Below are 20,919 nucleotides of genomic sequence, written 5' to 3'. Positions count from 1 at the left end.
AAGCTGCTGAAGTTGCCATAGACCTTGTAGAATGTGCTTTCACTCTGTGAGGCAAGGTGACATTGTTTTTGTTATAGATAAAGGTAATACAATTCCACAACCATGACGCCAATGTAACTTTTGAGACAGGATGACCTTGTCTTGGTCCAGAAAAAGACAGAAATAGTTGGTCTGATTTACGGGTAGATTTTGTTCTGTCCAGATACAATCGTATTTGCCTATGAACATCCAAGGAGTGCAGGCAATACTCTCCCTTGTTAGAGTAGTTAGGAAAGAATACTGGAAGGTCAATAGATTGGTTGATAGACCGCTCTGACATCACTTCTGGTAAAAAGAAAGAATTGGTTCTCAGTGATACTCTATCCTTATGGAAGATAAGATAGGGAGGTTTGATGCATAAGGCTTGAAGCTCTGACAAGCGTCTGGCCGATGAGATTGCAATCAGAAACAAAGTTTTTCAAGAGAGATATTTTACATCACATGAAGGCACAGGTTAAAATGAGGGGGTTGTTAGAGCTTGCAGAATTAAGGCCAAATCCCAAGGTTGTACCGGTTCTCTAAAGGGAGATTTTAAGTGAAGAACCCCCTTCAAGAAAGTTTTACAGAGTCTATGTGACATAAGGGAAGAATCCTGAAAATCAATGTGGAAATTTGAAATGGCAGCTAAATGCACACGTATAGTACAGGCAGACACCCCAGAGTGGATAAGATGTGATAAGTAATCCAAAACCACCAAAACTGGGGCTGACAAGGGGTCAAATTGTTTATTCGCTGCCCATAGAGAAAATCTTTTCCATTTATTGAGATAGATTAGTCTGGTGGACAATTTATGAGATGCAGTAAGAATATTGCCCACAGGGAATGAGAGGTTTTCCTGCCTGGCAATCACTGGAAGTGGAGAAACCAAGCTGTCAGTTTCAAAGTTGTTAGATTGAGGTGAGTCAAACCCTGCAGATGGGATATCAACTCTGGGGATGGATGGAGGATCCATGGTTGATCTAACAGGTGAGGCCAGAAGAAGGGGAACCAGACTTGTCGAGGCCAATACGGAGCAATGAGGATCACTTTGCATTTCAACTGTCATGCTTTCTTCAGAAATTGGAAGATGAGGGGAAGAGGAGGATAAGCATAAAGTAGACCCGAGGGCCAAGCGTGGACTAGAGTGTCTCTTGGTGACTTTACCTGAAGGGGGATCAGAGCAAAATAGTTGCTGCACTTGTAGCTGGTTGGGGAGGCGATTAGGTCACAGCAAGGCTGGCCCCAGTGGTTGAAGATTCTTGCTGCTATCATAGGGTTGAGGGACCACTCGTGAGGTTGTAGAATGCACCTGCTCAATTTGTCCGCTATCACGTTGGAGCTCCCAGGAATGTGCGTTGCAGTTAGAAAACAGTTGGAAGCTATTGCCCATTGCCATATTCTCAAGGCCTCTCAGCATAATGGGTAAGATCTGGTGCCCCCTTGCTTGTTGATGTACTAGACCACTGACATGTTGTCTGACTGGATCGCAATAGTCCCTGACGGAAGGATGGAATGAAATGTTTGCAATGCTCGTAGCACTGCCCTCAGTTCCAGGACATTGATATGCAAAAGGACTTCTGTCTCCGTCCAGGTGCCTTGGACCAAGTTTCCCTGACATAGCTCCCCCACCCCATCAGGGAGGCATCCGTGGTCACCGTGGCTTTCGGCTGATGGGGGCTGAAGGGGCGAGACCATTGTTGGGGATGTCAAGACATCCACCAGAGTAAATCGTGCTTGCATCTCTGAGTTACACTTATCTGAAAAGACAAAGGATGTTGTAGAGGGTACCACTGAGTGAGAAGTAACCACTGAAGCAGCCTCATGTGGAATCTGGCTAGATGAACAATGGTGATCGAGGCTGCCATTGACCCCAAGAGCTGGAGTATAGATCATGCAGGAGATTTGTGGTGACAGAGCAGCAGTTGAACCTGTTGCCTTATTCTTTGAAGCCTGTGGTCCGGAAGGGATGCTGTGCAATTAGTCATATCCAACAGTACCCCTATGAATTCCAAAGACTGAGCTGGGGTCATGTTGGACTTCTCCCAGTTTATAGTGATTCCCAGGCATTGTGCTGTGAGGAGGGTGTAGTGCAGGGCTTCTTTCAGTAGACGCTTGGTGGGGGCAGTGAGGAGCCAATCATCTAGATATGGAAATGCCTGGAATCCTTGAAGTCGCAAGTGAGCGATAACCACTGCCATACATTTAGTAAACATTCTGGAGGCTGTAGAGAGACCAAAGGGCAGAGCTCGAAATTGGTAGTGACTGGCTCCTATGCAGAAGCGGAAGTATCTTATTGAGTGTTTGTCCATTTTTATGTGATAATACGCATCTTGAAGATCTACAGAGCACATCCAATCGTCTTCTTCCAGGAGAGAAAGAATAGAATGAACCGTGACCATCTGGAATTTCTCTGTTTTTACAAATTTGTTCAGTGTGCTGAGATCCAGAATTGGTCTCCAGTCCCCTGTTTTTTTTGGCATTAAAAAGAACCTTGAGTAAAAACTGGATCCTATCTGGTCTGGAGGGGACCATCTGGATGACTCTTTTTTTGTAGCTGCTTTTGAATTTTGTGTGCTGCTGCTTTCCTTTGACTGGGGGGAACACCGGGTAAAACTCTGGATGAGGATGGACAAAGGTGAAAAGGGATGCGATAGCCTCTAGATATTATCCATTGTACCCAAGAGTCGGTGGTTATATTTCACCAGGCAGCGGGGTACAAGGAAAAATGACCCCCAACCGCTTCCAGAGGTGAGCAATTGGGCGAAGCTTCAGGAGCATTTATAGGGTTGGCCAGAGAAAGAATCTTTAGAACCCCGGTTTTGTGGACCTCCTCTGCCCTGAAAGGGGTGTCTTCCATTGGAGTTTCCCCCCTCTGCCTCTAGGGGGGAGATCTCGGCACCTGCATCACAGAAAGAGCCCTGTGATTTCCTGTGCCACATCTTCCCGCTCCTCTGATTTCTGGAGTAGAATCATTGAGGAGTAGAGTGTCTGACACCAATGGCAGATAGGGTCTTGCCATCTTGTTCGGGTCTTGCCATCTTGTTCGCACCTTGCCAGCGTATCTTTCACTTTAGGGCCAAACAAAGAAGTGGCCTCAATGGGGGCATTCATGAAGGAAGCCTTAATGGTGTCCACAAAATCACAAAGGCACATCCAGGCATGTCGTCTGGTGACTATACCCTCGACTGCTGCTCTAGCCGCTCCTTCTGTTGTGTGAGAAATAAGACACATGGAAGAATTGGAAATGGACTCTAGGGTGGCTGTCTGAGAAGCTACATTGTCACGGACCTTGCCAGAAACAGCTCCTGCCAAGGTTTCAGAGAGTTGGTTGATAAGATCCCTCTGGAGTCTCGTAAAGTGTGCCAAATAGTTCAACGACCTTACAGTGAAGGTTGATGAAGCAAACACATGCTTCCCTAGTCTGTCTATCACTCGGGACTCCTTGTTGGGTGGAAGGACAGTTTGACTCTTCTGCCAAATCCTTCTTAGTTGAAGCCACCACCACCATGGCATCTACTGGAAGACCTCATGACCAATGGGGATGCTCATCTTGGGGCGATAAGATTTTATCAGGCCTCCGCTGTATCGCTTTCAGGGTGTCAGCAGCCTTCCATGTGTGCTGGACAAGCCCGTCGGCCAGCGGGGTAACCCAGGAGGTAGGGGGCCGGGCATGAAAGGCTTGCAGGAATACGGATTCCTCAGAGGAAGGATTAGAGGACATCCAGTCACCCCTCTGTCTAAGGATCTCGAGGATGTCACCAAAGGACACCTCACCAGAGGGAGAACATGGGGACCCTTCCCCATCATCCAAGTCTGTATCTTTAGTCAACAACTCCTCAGTGGAGTTCATGTGCTTCCTCTTGCACGACACTTTACGGGGTACTTCCTCAGTGGGAGGCTCTGGGGAAGACTGCAAAGAGGGGGGAGAGGCCCTTGTGCCTGGTGTCCAGTGGTTGTGGCTTGTGAGAGTTGTGGCACAGAGGGGGGAGAGGACTCCAACATGTGGGGTTTGCCAGCAGAGGCAAGCACCCTCTCCATGGTCTGGAAGGCCAGCCCACCCAAAGAGACATGGGAGCCTGGAACCAAGCAAGACAATCTCGAAACCAAGGTCACACCCTGCCCCAACGAGCTGATCCCCAGACCAGGAGTCTCAAGATGACTGTGAAGCATGAGAGAGGGAGTATTCCTGGAGGGTGCCATCACAAAAATTGGCGTGGAACTAAGAATGCCCTCCCCCATGGCACAGCCACTGGCCTAAGAAAAGCCCGATGCCCAATGCACCGAGGGCCACAAGGACGATTCCGGTTCCAAAGTGAGATGCACTATTGGCATTGGAGGAAGGGAAGCTGCTGTCAGAGTAATGGGCTTCGAAACTTGGGTAGAAGTTGAAGGAGGAGTGTAGGTTGGAGTTTAAGGAGATATACGTTCACCTGAAGGAGGGAACGTGGATTTTGATAGTTGAGAGAGAGAGAGACCTCTGGCCACAAGCAACTGGTCAACAAGCCACAACACATCTTGCTCAGAGAGGCTCCCGGTGGACCTCATAGAGAAACATGAGGGTGATTCTGGCCTTTCTAGAAAAGTACTATATTGGCTACCAACAAATGGATCCAAGGAAGGAGAGTACTTGGTCGTTGCTAGTTCGAGAAGTGCAGAGCCCGGAACCAAGGACATCTTCACCGAAGAGAATGGTGTGGAAGTAGTCTGTGGTGACGACGTCAGCACCATAAAAGTTGAATGTGTTTGCACTGTAAAAGCGAGTATCTGCACCAATGGGTATGGTCCCATTGAAGAAAGTGTCTGCACCGGTAACGATGACTGTGCCGAAAAGGACTCCACCGAAGAACATTTTGGTGCCGAAAGTGTCTGCACCATGGAGGACAGTAACGTCAAACTCAGGGTCAAAGGGGATTGTACCATTGGTGCCGAAGGGGACTGTACCTGCATGGACGGTGCCAGTAAGGACTGCGATGTAACTGTTGGAGCCGTAATTGTCTGCACTGGGAACTCCGGTGTCGGTGTTAATAAGGAAGACATGGCTGGAGCAAGAATCAACTGGGATGGTGCCCAGCCTGGAGCCAACAGGGTCACAAGTGGCAGCACCAAAGTAGTAGTCATTTTCACCTTCTTATGAGTCGACTCCCTACAATCTCCACAGGGAGATGAAGTGAGCAACCTCTATGAGGATGAGGAAGAATGCCTCTTACGGGGTTTAGCAGTAGGGGGTGAGCCCTCTGACCCAGAAATAGCCTCACAGAAAGGAGATTTGAGAAGACGTTTCAAGATTAATTTGTTCTTTTTCTTGTTAAGAGTCCTGGTTGAAAAATTTCTACAAATCCCACACAGGGGATCCACAGTAAGGTGGGAGACATTCAAACAATAGACACATAAGTCATGGCCATCGGAAAGTGATAACTTACGTCTGCAATCCTTACACTGCTTAAAACCAACACTTTACTTATCTGACATAATGATGTAGAGAAGAAGAACAGCACCAAAAAGAAGAGGAAAGGCTACCCAAAAGGGTAAGAAGAGAGAAGGAAGAAGGATTACCAATGATGGTAATGGAGAATTGCCTCAAAGGTAAGAAAAGGGTAATATAGAGAAATAGACTAAAGGGAGAGAGTCTTAAAGATATGATAGGGTGGGAGAATACCAGAAACTGTTTGAAAAACTTTAAAGTAGAAACGCTCTTCAAAACTTTCAAAAATTAGAAATTTAGCTGAACAGAGTGGCTTGACATGGCTGTACAGCAACAAGGCAAATGAGATCTGAGGTAACAGGGAACAGAGCATTCTGGGTGGGACCTTGGCTCGAGAGTTTTTTGCTGATGTGAGTTTGATATTTGGCCGGCTCGGTTCCGAGGATTGAACCGATAACCCATCAGTAAGGAATGAACAAAGATTAACAACATCAGATCATAGGTATTACAATTTGCAAAACCATAAAGTATAATCCCTGCCCATCTATCATCATCTGGCATACTCTGTCACCTAAAACCAATCAACATCTCATAAAAGTTGGTCATCACACACTTAGGTATATGTATTTATGCATACCCCCCCAAAAAAATACCAAAAAATATTCCTGCTGCTACAATGAAGGAATAAATGACATTGTGGTGTAATGCTTCCAAAAATATTGCTAAGGCAAGGTAGAGCAAAAGCAGCAATACCTAATAACAAATAAAAATTATTATTGCATTCTGTTTTTTATGCACCGTATACATAAAATAAGAATGCATTCCTTTAAAAAGAAACATGTATGTGATACAGCATTTTGGTTAAATAAAAGTTGTTAAAATAACATTGCTCCTACTGATTAACTGAATTTGAAGTTTGTTTGAAGTTGCGCTGCACCCCGAGGCAGTGGTTCTAAATCTGTGAAACACAGGCCTGCTCATACTTTCTTCATTCTAGTTCTGGCTCTTTTTGTCATAGCAGTATCTGTTAAGGCACAAGGTCACTCTCCAACCTGGTCAGATAAGGAGATGAAAATCATGGTCTACATTCTGAAGGAGTCATATCTGGAAAAGACTGAAGCATGATCCAGAGGACCTGACTGGAAAAAATCTGTATCTGGCAGGAGTTGGGTGAACTCCTGGAAACCCTGCAGGGATCACTTGCTCCAGTCGGCAGTACCATCACAGATATAATGACTTGATGAAGCATAGGCTGGATCAGTTGGCTGAGTGGATAAAAAGGTAAAGGCAAGAAGGCCAGTGTTCTACAGCATGTGCAAAATTATTTTTTGTAGTAACATTTCATGTAGGTTAAACATAGCTTTAGAATATAACAAGGTTACATAACTAAATGCATTTAATAGAAGAAATATGTATAGCTTCAGAAATGTATCTGTAATGTTAGTGCAATAATACAAAAGAGAGGTAAACATATCTGTGCACAGAACTGCATCTAAATACAAATATACGGACATTTGACTGATAATTGTCTGTATAAATATAAATGTAAGATATGAAATGAGTAAAATAATAATCCTCATATATATATATATATATATATATATATATATATATATATATATATGTGTGTGTGTGTGTGTGTGTGTGTGCGTGTGTGTCTGAAAAGGATGGGTATACATCTGTATGTGTACACTTGCAACTACCTGTTCATGTACAGAAAGAAAAAATGCTTGCATTTCCATATTTACATTTATTATTGCATTAATTTATGTAACCGTTAAATTATGTGTAGGCCAGGAAATATTTATCGGCATAGTAGCTTTCTAAGAAAGTAATTTCTTTCACAATTATACCTGCATGTGCAATATGGCTGAGGTCAGTCTAGCACTGCACCCTAATCAGAGCGGCGGTTGGAGGAAGCGGGGTGGCAGCAGTGTGAAGTTAATGTCTAGCATATACTTTAGTGAAAAATAACCAACATTATTTCTTCTCTCTTACTTCTGCCAACATTTTTAATTCATCCCCTTATATGTTTAGAATTATTAAGGAAGAAAACTATCCAGCACATACTTCTGATCAGCCTAGGTAATAAAAACTTCTAAGACTTGCTACATTATTCTGTGTGTATCTGCACATATTGGCTGAACAAAATTCAGAGACTGTTACAAGCAAAGCATAATAAAGCAAAAAAAAATATCCAACAAAACTGCACTTGTGTTTTTCAATGACAGTAAAGGGAAGATTAACAAAGTATGAGAATTCAGATATTAATCTTTATTTGAACAAATGCATGATAAGGACATACTGTAGTGAATGAAATGGATTAAAAATAAGCATATCCTTATATCTTAATACCAAAAAATAATTAAATACGGTTAAACAAGAATTTGTTTATGCATTCTCTTTATAGCTAAAGACAAGACATGTATGACAGGAGACAACAAGAGAGGAGCTTAATAAGACTCAATGAGTCCACTGTTAGCTTGAATAAAGTAATAAATTGTATTGTATGTTTAATTACTATATATATATATATATATATATATATATATATATATATATATATATATATATATGTGTGTGTGTGTGTGTGTGTGTGTGTTGGAAAATAATTAATCAATAATAATTCATACAGAGCTGTACTTGAAGCACTAGACTGTATTCAGTATATTACTAAAAGCAAGAATGAGCTATGTCAGTATATATTGCAGTATTTCTGTTAACTCTTTTTATTAGTGTATAAAACTATATAACTGATATAAAATAAATAACAGAGATCACAGAGTGCATTACTGCAAACAGGAATGAGAGATATGTCACTATATAAATGCAATATTCTATCTTTAACTGATTTTAAGTATTTATAAAGGGTATTCTCTGTGCAGTACTGCAAATAAATGCATATCAGGCACAAATACGATCATTATCTTTGTGCAGTAGACTAAAACATGTAAACCTCACCATTACTTGATAGTAAACTCCGTCCTGTCAAATAAGCACTTCCTATAAAAATACCATCCCAAGGTCTGCTTAGGCACTTCCCATACACTTTCAAACGAAAGAAACCATAAGCACTTCTTATACATTGTTTTAATTCAATAAATATTTCTAAAATAAAAATGCCTTTAAGTAAGAAATTGAATGCTGTGTAAAATGATGAGTGAAGTTATTGTGTGTATTTTTTCTTTTGACCCTCCCCATCACATACTTTTTCCTCTGTTTTTCTTGTTTTAATTATCCATTCCTTTGTCCTTTATTTTTTTCTCTCTTCCATTTATGGTAATTTTTTTACAGATTCAAAATCCCTTGGAGTGACCCATTGACATAACCTTCCAGGTTAGGGAACACGCACCCTCTGCCTGTCTGAGGATGTCATGGAGGGTTGGTGTGGTGGCACTTGTCCTGCAGGCACCCCAGCACAGCACAAGGTAGCCTGGCAAGTATTACTGAACAGGAGCTTTGGGACTTAGTTGAGGACATGCTGAAAGAGATAGTTGATAGGCAGATTTAGACAGATGAGGGTTTCAATGTGTTCAAGTCATGCTGTCCCAGCTGGTGCTGACCACCACATCACCACAGGCCCCTACCACCTCAACATCAGGGACCTTCACTGCCCCACCATCTGACACTGGAAACATTTGAGGCTCTATGGGCTTGGAGTCCTGCACCTTCAGCCCTTCTTCCTTTATCCTTTCACCTATACATTTCTCACCCTATACCCTGTAATAAAAAAAAATGAAAAAATAGGGGTTTTTATCCCCTACCAAAAATACTGTGCCCCTCCTCCTCTCCCAGTTCCTCCAACACAACCCTCTAGATGTTCCTTCTGTGTTCCCCTCTTTGTTGTGGCTCCCCTTTTCAATCTTTCCTATCTCCCTCTTTTGATTCTTTAATGAAACTGTTGGGGTGTCCCCATAAGGTTACCCCATATGAAACATTTTAACCTTCTTTATATTTTTTGAATATTAATAATAAAGCTGCACAGTCCACCAATTGCCTTAGGTCTTTCAGGCATAGCTGCACATATCCTCGTCTATCCACAATATCTGAACACATTTATATGAAGCTTACGGCTTTTACAGAGTACTTTGTGTTTACTTAATGCTTAACTTAAGGTACTTTATGCTTTTGCCCAAAGTAGCCATGTTTCTCAAAACTCCTTTGCTTTTCCTTGTTCAGCAAGAATAACCTGCACTTAGCTTATTTGCATATTAGCTTAGTGGCACTTTTCGCTAATAACGGCTATATAACTGTTAACTGGCAAACTACGAACACCACCTTATTTTTCAGAAAGGATTTACCATATATGGATCAGTTGTGTACACTGTAATATTAGTGAAACAGCTTCAGAGAATAATATACTAAAGAACATGCTAAAAAGTAACAGTTATGCAAACAAATCTTGTAAGAATGCTGGAGTGTACTGGAAGGATGCTTGATTCTGCTGTGAGTTCACATAAGGAAAATCACTTAGTTACTTTATGGAACTGTTTGCTGTTACTGAGGATTCTTATCAGCAGATGTATGTAAGTCACTATAACAAATACTTTACTGCAAGTACTTTTTAAAAGTTACTAAGGACAGCTCCAACAATGTGATCAGAAGTCCTGGTTTAGACGAAAGGAGTAATGCTATAGGCTGCCAACATTTCTTTCTGTACTCTTGGCTTTGATGCTGTCAATTGCTGTTTGTCTACAGTGCAGTTCTGACCAAGTTACCAAACCAGATATGCTCAACTGTTTCCCCAAAAAAGACACTTCTGCTTAATGGTTTACCTGCTCATTTTTATGTTACTGTGAAGCTTGAATACTGCATGTGAACTGCAGGTTAATGGAGCTGGTCATGACCAATCAGCTTCAGTACACTGGACAGAAGGAAAGGGAAGGATGAGCCAGCTGAAAGAGACATGTCACCATAACTGTGAAGTGAGTTTAAATAGCCACCTTTTATTTTTGAAGGAACATACTTAAGAAGACTGACATCTCAGAAACTAGAGGATGAGTCTACAATACACTACAGTAAATTACGTCTACTGGTACCCTAACTGCGCTGTGATTTTTTGAGAACACAATGTGTCACAGTGACACAAATGTGCAGCTGTAGTTGTAGCTTGAAAAGCATCAGTATAGTATGATATACATCTGTTTTTGATGAAATTTAATTTGAATGGCAGGAGTTTGAAAATGTGTGACTGAATGACTAGCTGTGAGAATTCAGTTTCAGTTCACACAAAAACTATAAACTATTCAAAAAACAAAAACAAAGCAAACTGGAAATGAACACAAAGCCAAGCAGGTAAAATCAAGCCAAACTTTACTGATTCTTCCTAGTACCTCAGCCAAAATGTCATTTTTTTTTTTGTATGTATGTTGTTTGTATGTATGACTTAAGTATGGTACAAAGTATGTTAAATGTGGTATGTGGGGGCTATGGAACAGCATGTTATTCTGAGTATCAAAGAGTTATTTATTTATTCAATTATTCAATTAAATATTTAAGGTTAATTAAGCATGTGAAATGTGGTATAAAAAGCCAATACGTGATGTACAAATTATTCCCTTGAAGGCAATGGGCTGAAGTACTAGGAAGCATCAGTAAAGTTGGGCTTGATTTTACCTGCTTGGCTTCGTGTTCATTTCCAGTTTACTTTGCTTTTGTTTTTTGATCAGTTCACATGAGCAAGCAAATGAACTTCCCTTTTCTCTCATGGCAAGTCAAATCTCATAGTTAAAAAAAAAAATTAGAATAATTGTGTAGGGGTATGGAGGCACAGCCCAAATATGGGGACTGCAGGTGGTTTCTATAAAAAAGCAATGTCTGTATGTGTGTTCATGTGTATGTTGGTCACAGTATATGTGCGATAAGATATGTTGACTGAGTGTGTGTCTATGTGCATCAACACAATAAGCTGTTGAATTGTATAGCCTCAACTTGGTGCAGAGTGCAAACTCAAAATATAAATACCAATACTATACCTATTCGTTAAGCTAGTTAGACAATATATTATAATGTCAGCTTATTACATCTTGAGATTAAATTGGAAATTTCTAAAAACAAGTATATTCTGTTCTGTTATAATGATTTCGACCTTTTTTCCCCGTTATTAGATTTTTTCCCCCAAATGATTTGCTTTAGCTTCTTGAATTTTGTTTTCAATCCCCATGCTACATTTGGCAAGTTCTATACATTATAAAAGCAACAACATGTCTTCCAAGTTTTTCTGTGATGTCCATTTGTCTTAAAATCAATCTGCATTAGAAAACATTTTAGAAGGAGGAAAAAAAGCATCAAAATATTTCTGAAATAAATTTTAAGGTATGATGTTAGAAGAATAGAGTTAGTATATCTACATTCCTATACATATCAATGAATATGTCATCTTGCAGTTTCTGTACAAGTATTAGTTTATTGCTGAACAACTTAATATTAGTACATGTACTTCAAACCTTATATATCATAAACATCAATTCCTTATACCATGTTTAAAATTATAATGAAATGTCACAAACTGATTGTTTAATCTAGCATGAGTGAAAACTAAGCAAAATAATTATACACATATTGCATACATACAGACACACATACACACATACATATACAGTAAACTCTCAGATAACCAGAACTCAAGCAACCAGAACTCTCATGCAACCAGAAAAAATTGAAGCAGTACAGTACAGTATGAACAATTAAGTTTTTCACGTGTTGCACTTTGTTTCCCCCTGCAGAAACATACTTTACATTTTTAGAGGTTTTAAAAAGGATGAAACAAATATATTCCTTCTCTTCTCAACCTGAGAACAAGTCAAATCACTTAAATGTCAACACTCGCTCCATACTCACTCAGTTTGCATCAGATTGCACATTCTCTCTCTGTTCTCACACACACACACACACACACACACACACACACACACACACACACACACACACACACACACACACTCTCTTCAGCTTTCATACATGCATGCATTCACAAACTCTTTCTCTCTCTGATCTCTCATACAAACTCTCTTTGGCTGTCATACATCTCTCCGATCTTTCACACACTTTCCCTTCAGCTTTCATACATGCATTCACAAACTCTTTCTCTCTCCAATCTCTCACACACACACTCTTCAGTTTTCATACATCTCTCCGATCTCTCACACACAGTCGATTCTGCTTTCATACATGCATTCTCTCTCTCTCTCTCTATTCAATTCATTCAATTCCAATCCACTCAGCATGCCGCTGAAAACCATTCTGCATGCCATGCTTTCTAGCAGAAATATAATTATTCCAGCCAGGATATTAATTACTGTATTTCAATATTAAAATCAAATCAATACAGTGTTTATGGTATATAGTAAAGGGTAAAGTATCAGTCAGTTCTATTTTTAATATTAACTCTCAAGCAACCAGAAACTACACTTATCTGGCATCTACCAATCCCCATGGGTGCTTGTTAACTGAGAGTTTACTGTAATCTGGATGTACAATATAAAACTAAGATGCTGCACAGGTTTTGTACTGCTGCTCTTTTCTTAACAACTCCATTGATGAGTTGAAGTGGCTATCTATAAAAGACTAAGCATAAAGCAGAAGCATTCAGTATAACGAGGTCTCTTTGGTGTGATAATTCTTACCTGGCACATGAATTCCATAGGATTTGTGGTATCTTTTAAGATGTTGCTTATTTCTTCCATATCAGTGTAATAGCTGATTTGCACTGAGCATACATTCAGATCTCCAGAATATACTGTTACTTTTGCTATCCCAGAAGGCAGGTCTGCAAAACATTAAGCGTGATTACTAAAGAACATATAATTTATTAATCATCAAGACAGTAATTTGTATCACTTCTGAAAATTAAAGAGATCTGTGCAGAGTGTAAGCACGCTCTGACATTTAGTTGTCAAGCCCAAGGGGTTACAGGAATAAAAAGGAAGAAGTCTTCAGAGCTGAGTGCCACTTTGAAAAGCTTTACTGAAGTAAAACGTTAAAGTGCTTTCATCCCCAAAATATCAGGACTTCTTCAGAACAAAGTACAAACAAATTACACCCAATTTATATGTGATTTTAACTTAACTGATTGATTGAACTGTAAATTAGAAATGGTACATGAGGCATATAAATAGGGAGTAATTTATTTGTACTTTGTTCTGAAGAAGTCCTGATATTTAATATTTTGGAGACGAAAGCGCTTAACGTTTTACTTCAATAAAGCTTTTCAAAGTGGAACTCGGCTCTGAAGACTTCTTCCTTCCTTGTGACTTTGTTACTTGGTTTGGTGTCTTTTGGTTACAGGAATAACACTGTTAGCAACAAAAAATTTAAAATAAAAATGAATTACAACTGGCACTCACACTCAGGGTCTGTTGTGTTCTACTGATAAACTCAGATTGAAATAGCAGTCATAAAGCAATTTATACTCAAACAGTCAATAAGTCAGACAAAGAATCCAATTAAGAAAATAAAAGACAGCTTAGTAAAGGACTAAAATGGTTACTTCAAGGAAAGAGTCCCTGAAGAGTTTGTGTGCGCCATAAGTATCAATAACATGCATCAGCCAAAGGCTGAGCCATACCTTTCATCTCCTTTGCTCCAGAATTCTGGACAAGGCCAAAATTAATGGGGGGGCAAAGCCCAAAAATCTGGCATAATTTTTTAAAAATTAATATAATTCATTTTAAAGTTAATAGAAAAACAGATTTTGCACCAATGGAACATTAAGAAGTATGAAACTCTAATGGCTGGCTTTAATGATTGCCAAATCTATAGCGATTTACTAGAAAATTAGAATACTGAATGAGGGACAGGGCAAAAAACAAGACAAAATCAGGGACTTTTTGCAAAATCATGGATAGCTGAGAGGTACAGGCTAAGCCTGTACAAGGTTCAGTTAGGTAACTGCAGTCCAAGACACACAGAACAAAGGCCTACCTTAAAGCAGCACCTAAAAATGCTACAGTAATGCAGACCGTTCACTTGACTGACAACCTTATTAATTCATGGATAATGTGAATCATATCACAAAATCAGTTGCTGATTTTTTAAGACGTTTGATCTCTAACCAAGTTGTAGCAAGTGTAGAAGTCTTAAAATTACTTAAATATATTAAACTGTGTTATAAGAGGTAAGTCTGCAGCTTTCAAGTAAATGCACCAATAATAGGAAGCATGGAAACTTTCTAGAAGAAATACTTAGGCAATAACAAATTATTTTGTTAAAAATAAAAACTATATTTATAGCACTTTAATATTAGTCTACATTTTAAATAATGCTCATGTTGTTAAAAATGCAAAACTATATTTATAGCACTTTAATATTAGTCGACATTTAAAATAATGCTTATGTCTTAAAAACCCAGTGGGTTTTTATCACAGAAGCAGATCCTAAAATAGGACCCTTGTACTCTCACATCACACTGTCAGTCAAGAACAGAAATCACGATATCTGCTATTTTAGCTTTCTTGAACAACAATGTCTTATGTCTACAAACACATGAATTCACAGATGCATACTCACAAGTAGCTGAACAAACAGGTGTGTGTGTGTGTGTGTGTGTGTGTGTGTGTGTGTGTGTGTGTGTGTGTGTATGTGTGTGCGTGTGTGCGTGTGCGTGTGTGTGTGTGCGTGTGTGTGTGTGTGTGTGTGTGTGTGTGTGTGTGTGTGTGTGTGTGTCTGTGTGTGTGTGTGTGTGTGTGTGTGTGTGTGTGTGTGTGTGTGTGTGCGTGTGTGTGTGTGCGTGTGTGTGTGTGCGTGTGTGTGTTTGTGTGTGTGTGTTTGTGTGTGTGTGTGTGTATGCGTGTGTGTGTGTCTTTCTGTCTGTCTTGTTAATAGTTACAATGGCATACTAATCTGGAATGCACTTCTACACATAAACATGAAAGTAGGAATAGGTAATAGTGGATAAGACTGTGGTATACAAGGAGCAAAGAGGTACATCAGGGCTTTCTGGAATATTTGTGAAGATGAGTAATGGCAGCAAAATTATTAGTGTCAAAAAGGCCTACACAAAATGTCAACAAGCACAAAAGGTGAAAAAGAGAAAGGGAGAAGTAGTACTGGACAGACATTTGACCACAAAGAACATCAGGCAATTATGCAGGTCAGAGCAGAGTGCTCACATAGAACTGGAAGTGATCCTGAGACTCAGGCTTGGTAGCACATTCCTGGAAGTGATAAAATTTGTCATAGATGGCATGAAGCTGTCATACGTGGTGGCACAGATAGGCTCCAATAACAGGTTAAGTACAAATCAGAAGAAGCAGAAAGAAAAGTAAGGGATATATATCCAGAATATACTAAAAGTTAGCATGTGGTAACTTTTACAGCAGTGCTATCTGTATTCATGCTAGCACAGGAAGGAAGGATAGTATTAGAATTATAATACCTGCTTTTAAAAAGTAAATTAAGGAGCAGCTATTCAGACTGGTGAATGGCTAAGAGGAAGCAAAGGTAAGAAGAAAGAACCTATAAGTCACTGATAGACTTCACCTTGATCCAGGTGGAACAGCTTTGCTAAAATCCATAATGGGAAGTTATAATAGTATGATTACACTTTTAAAATGATGTATAAGGGGATGAAGGCAGTCTGATGCTAAGAGGAGGACACAAGAACTGCAGAAAGGTGACTTGGGTAAAGAAATAAAGACAAGAGCATGCAAAAAGTTAATGAAAGCATCAAGAAATGCAGATGATGAAAAATATAGAAACACAGATAGCAGACACAGAGGACATGATTCAGAAAGTAAAAACACTGAGCACTGTGAAAGGACAAAACCGGTAAGTTAAATCTGGCAGCAAGGAATACAGGATCATATGGAGGAATGCCAGAAGTTTAGGTAGAAAATGAATGAGCTTATTAAGACAGTGACATGAAAAAGAGTAAGCACTGTTGGCAGCTATAACAGAAACTTGGTCAAATGATAAAAGACACTGGCATGGGATGTCAGGATAATCAGTGCTCATGCACATTAGAAAGTGCAAAACAAGGGGAGATGTAGTAGTCTATTAGGCAGGATGAAGTATACGAGTATAAGGAAGCATACAGAACTGAAATTCTGGTATCAAAAATCATTATTAAAATTACAATGTCTTTATAAAATATAAGCCTTAAAGCTGCAATATTTCATTTGATGTGTTCTAATGTGTACATCACCTATATGCACACTAATACATTCTTCAAGCAATCATATAAAGTAACCAAGTCTCAGTATCCCTTTATTTAAATCAGACTTACTTCAAGGTAGTTCACTTAAACCATCTGGTACATAAACCACTAAAATAGTTTGCCAGTGATGGTTTCTGTAATCTAGTTCAGTGGGGAAATCTCCTCATCTATTAGATATGGTGAAAATTTCAAGGACCTGACGCTTGTTCTAAGTTTTCTGTCTTGTAGCTTAATTTGAGGTTTTATAAAGACTGTGTATTACTGCAAGATTTTAGCATTGTTTATACATTATACTGCACTTCTATTTCAAGTACAATTACATGTAAAAGGTAGCTTTTTGTATTTTAATACAGTCTGGAGCCTCGGTCTTGCAAAGTCATTCACTTTTGTGGCAAGCCTGTGATCTACTGCCAGATTCCAGCTTCCTTTAGTCATTTATTACAGCATTTTTTTACATAAATTGTGTTACTGGTACATTTCTACAGTGTCTGGTGCCTTAGTTTGTGGTGGGATTACAGTACTGGCAGTATTGTGAATTCTGCTCCAGAATTTGTGCTTCAGTACTTTTTACAGCTGTATATACCTGCGTAAAGTTGCATTCCAGTGCCTTTCTGTTTACCTTCCTACTAGAATTCCCCTATTCTTTGAGTCTGCCCCAGTCCACACTGAGAAATTAAGCTAAAAGTTTCTGAAATTCTAACCACAGGACTAGCATACCAGTTTGATCTTTTCCCCAACTTTCCCACCTTTATCTTATTGTGGTTTTAAAAGGCCATGTCTCTGGCTTTCGCCCCTTATGGTAATCTGACTTCGAAAGCCCCTCCCTCTCGTCTTTCATTGGTATTGTCTGTTGTGTAACCTATTTAAGTACTTTCCCAACCATTGTTCTCTATATATCCATAATAATAAGTGCCCATGCAGCAAACCAGTGTTTCACTTGAGTCAAACTCCCTTACTTCAAATTGTCTCCTGCTCATTTTCCCAGAGCTCCCTTCTACTTGGCACCCTTACCACACTCTGGGGGGGGGTCCTGAATTACTCCTCCTCCATCCTTGGCAGATAAGAGATTTATGTTATTGTTTTGCATATCAGTTAATTGTTTAAAGTGTTACTGCTTTATTTTTGCTTTATTTGTTGATTGTCTTTAAGTCATTCTAAAGGTCCCTAACACTTGAAATTGCCTTGTCAAGGTAGTCTAAGTTGTTTTGTTATAGCATTGCACTTACAAGCAATCTTATTTGGTGTTTCCACATCAAGATGTTGGCAATGCCCTGTGCAGACTGAAATGCCCAGAATGAAAATGTTATCTATAAAACTACCCTTAGAACTGAAACTAACTTAGTGTGGCTAAAACAAAGCCATTGCATGGAGACAATCTTAGGGCAGCTAGTCCACACATTAAACAACAGTACTATCAATTCTTAGCACAATCTAACCTAGTCTAGTGGAAAGCCTAAGAGACTATCCAAGGAGACCTCTGTATAACTCATGCTACGACCTACAGTAGCCCACATAAATACAGGTCCAGGCATCATAGATGTGCACTTTCCAAATGTCTCCATAGCCAGCTTGGTAGATATTGCCATGCTGAGAGAATGTAACAATTGTCTCATGTTCACAGACAAGACAACAATTTAACCCTTAAAGAAGCAAAAACAGTATGCAAGAGATGCATATACACAATTTCACTGGAGGAAAAAAATCTTACATACAAATAGGTTAACAGGAACACACACACACACACACACACACACACACACACACACACACACACACACACCATCCACCACACAGTGTCCACCATACATATAGACCAACTTATACTGAGGCAGTAAAAAGCAATCATCCCAAACCTCAAAGACCTGCTAACCCTATAAATGTTGCGCCTATCCAGCAATCTCTAAAGCACTCATCAAAAGCAACACCAAACACATACCTACACCCAATGGAGGCCCAACAGCAAAGCGCATAAGAAAAAAGCAAACACATTACCAAGGACTCTTGTCATAGGAGACTCCATTGTAAGGCACAAAGATGCCTCATTCACCAGACTTAGCAAGATAATGATTGTGATTAGTTGCTTATCTGGAGCCAGGATCCACCAAGTTGCACACACACACTCAAGTTACCACACAACAGGTACCAGTATGATTCTAACATAGTCCATGTGGCCCTTAATGACCTGAGATGTACTTCCATGAATTATATGGAGAGAGACACTGTTGATCTCTCTGAATGTGTCTCATGTAAGTATGTGCCTTGCACTGAGCACCTTCACCAAGGATGATGCCACAATATGATATGAACAAAAGATAATTGACTTCAATAGTTGGCTTAACTTCTTGTGTCTTTCCAGGGGGATTCAATATTCACCAGCATGGGAGGACATGGTTAACAAACCATGTTGTTTGCAAAGGATAGTCTGCACCTGTGTCTCCCCTAAGATTCTGTCTATTGACTAAACTTTATGCACTCCCTTAGAGCCTTTTTTAGGCATTTCAAAATTGACAAACCTACCAATATAGCAAATAAACCCCAAAAACCTAAAGGTGTTGCTGCTCAATGTTAGGAACGTAAACAAGAAAGTCCACACCCTACAAACTCTCATCACTCTGAGGAATGCATATATATGTGCCATTACTAAGGCATGGCTTAAATCCACAGAAAGTTCTCCATGAATTTAAGGTTTCAGTGCCTTACACTCACTCAGAGCATCAGTTACACAGACAAGGGCGAAAGGTGAAGGAATCTCAATCTATATTAGCAATAAGCATAACTCTATGTAGGTTAAACAGAATGATGCCCTGGAATTTATACATGTACAAATAACCACAGACAAAGTCTCATATCATATCCTAGCAAGCTACAGGTCACCTTCCATGTCTCTAGCATCCCATAGCTCATACCTAGACCTGCTGGCGACATTCACCATTAAACCTAACACTTTATTCATGAGAGACTTTAACTAACCCTCTATAAATGGAAACATACACTGCCTCATACTTGCAGGCACAATGATTCCTGGGCTTTATTAACACAAATATCCTTGACCAGATAGTGCTCACACCTACCAGAGGTTCAAACATACTAAACCTAGTACTCACAAATACTGGAGAGAGCTGACAACCCCCCCCCCCCCCCCAGTGTCATGTACTCACTGGTGAGGTCAGACCACAAAGCTGTCTCCTTCAAAATAAAAAAAATAAAAATCAACTTGATGACTTCAGCAAACCTTGTAACAGTTAGGAACCATACCAAAGCAAACTGCGAACTACTGTGCAATTGTTTGCCAAAATTCAATGCCCTTTCCCTACCCCGAGTTCACAGCAATCTATGAAGAATTGTTCACACAGACCTTGTACAACCATGTTAATGTCTGTATTGAGGATGCTGTACTGACTAGAAGTAAGCCCAGAACAAACTCTGTGCCCCCCACACTCCTGCACCTTAAATATACTAACTCTGAGATCACTCTACAGTGAAGAGAATGGTAATGGGGATTGCTAGACAGTGCGGAATGGGAACATTACCATTCTCTTCACTGTAGCATGATCTCGGAGTTAGTATATTTAAGGTGCATGGGGTGTGGGGGGTGAAGGGGGCTTGCCCCCCTGCAAAAACCTTCTTTAACAAGTTTTTTTTCTACTCACTTTTTGATTTTGAAATTTCATAATATCGAGATTATGGGTTCGATTTTATGCATCTCGACATTATGGAATTTTGAACTTAAACAGTGGACCCTATATATATATATATATATATATATATATATATATATATATATATATATAATATATATATATATATATATATATATATATATATATAAAATGTGTGATTATATGTATGTATGTATGTATACATAAAAAGATGTTTATTGAGTTAATGTATAAAAGACTGATTTAAACAAATGTAATGTACTTATAACGATCGAGCCATGTTGTCTTCTTCTGTCCATCTCAACCTGTGGGTTATCAGATCTGATTTATATCTGACTGACATAGGCCTTTTCAGAATCTTCATACTAAGAGCTCTGCCTTCTCAACCCATAATACCCTCCTCCAACCACCTCTCCTCGGATCGAGTTTGTCCCATGACAACTCCCTGGAATATAACAAATCATAACTAGGATGATGAATATGAAAGCAGGAAATAAAGGACAGCACAAATAGACCCTCTTATGCAAGCTTCGAGGCCAATCTACAAGGCCAATTGGGGGCACTCATTAAAGATGACAATTTGGAGGGGACATGGAGGGAAGGATGGCTGAGATTGACAGAAGATAACACGGATATATCGTTATGAGTACATAACTTTCATATCC

General features: G+C 39.6%; 1 protein-coding gene across 1 annotated transcript in view; it reads right to left on the bottom strand.

The window, feature by feature from the left end:
* Nucleotides 1-20,919, bottom strand: part of PIK3AP1 (phosphoinositide-3-kinase adaptor protein 1) — a 1,872,143-nt gene that overhangs the window by 806,055 nt on the left and 1,045,169 nt on the right. Inside the window, exon 5 of the mRNA XM_044056574.1 lies at nt 13,066-13,208. Coding sequence (XP_043912509.1) covers nt 13,066-13,208 — 143 coding nt within the window. The remainder of the gene's footprint in view (nt 1-13,065; nt 13,209-20,919) is intronic.

Source organism: Protopterus annectens, chromosome 14.part0, assembly GCF_019279795.1.
Source record: "Protopterus annectens isolate FY-2018-M chromosome 14.part0, PAN1.0, whole genome shotgun sequence".
In the NCBI taxonomy this organism is placed as follows: domain Eukaryota; kingdom Metazoa; phylum Chordata; order Ceratodontiformes; family Protopteridae; genus Protopterus; species Protopterus annectens.
The sequence above is the reverse complement of the archived record's forward strand: the minus strand, read 5'-3'. Positions and strand labels throughout refer to the sequence as shown.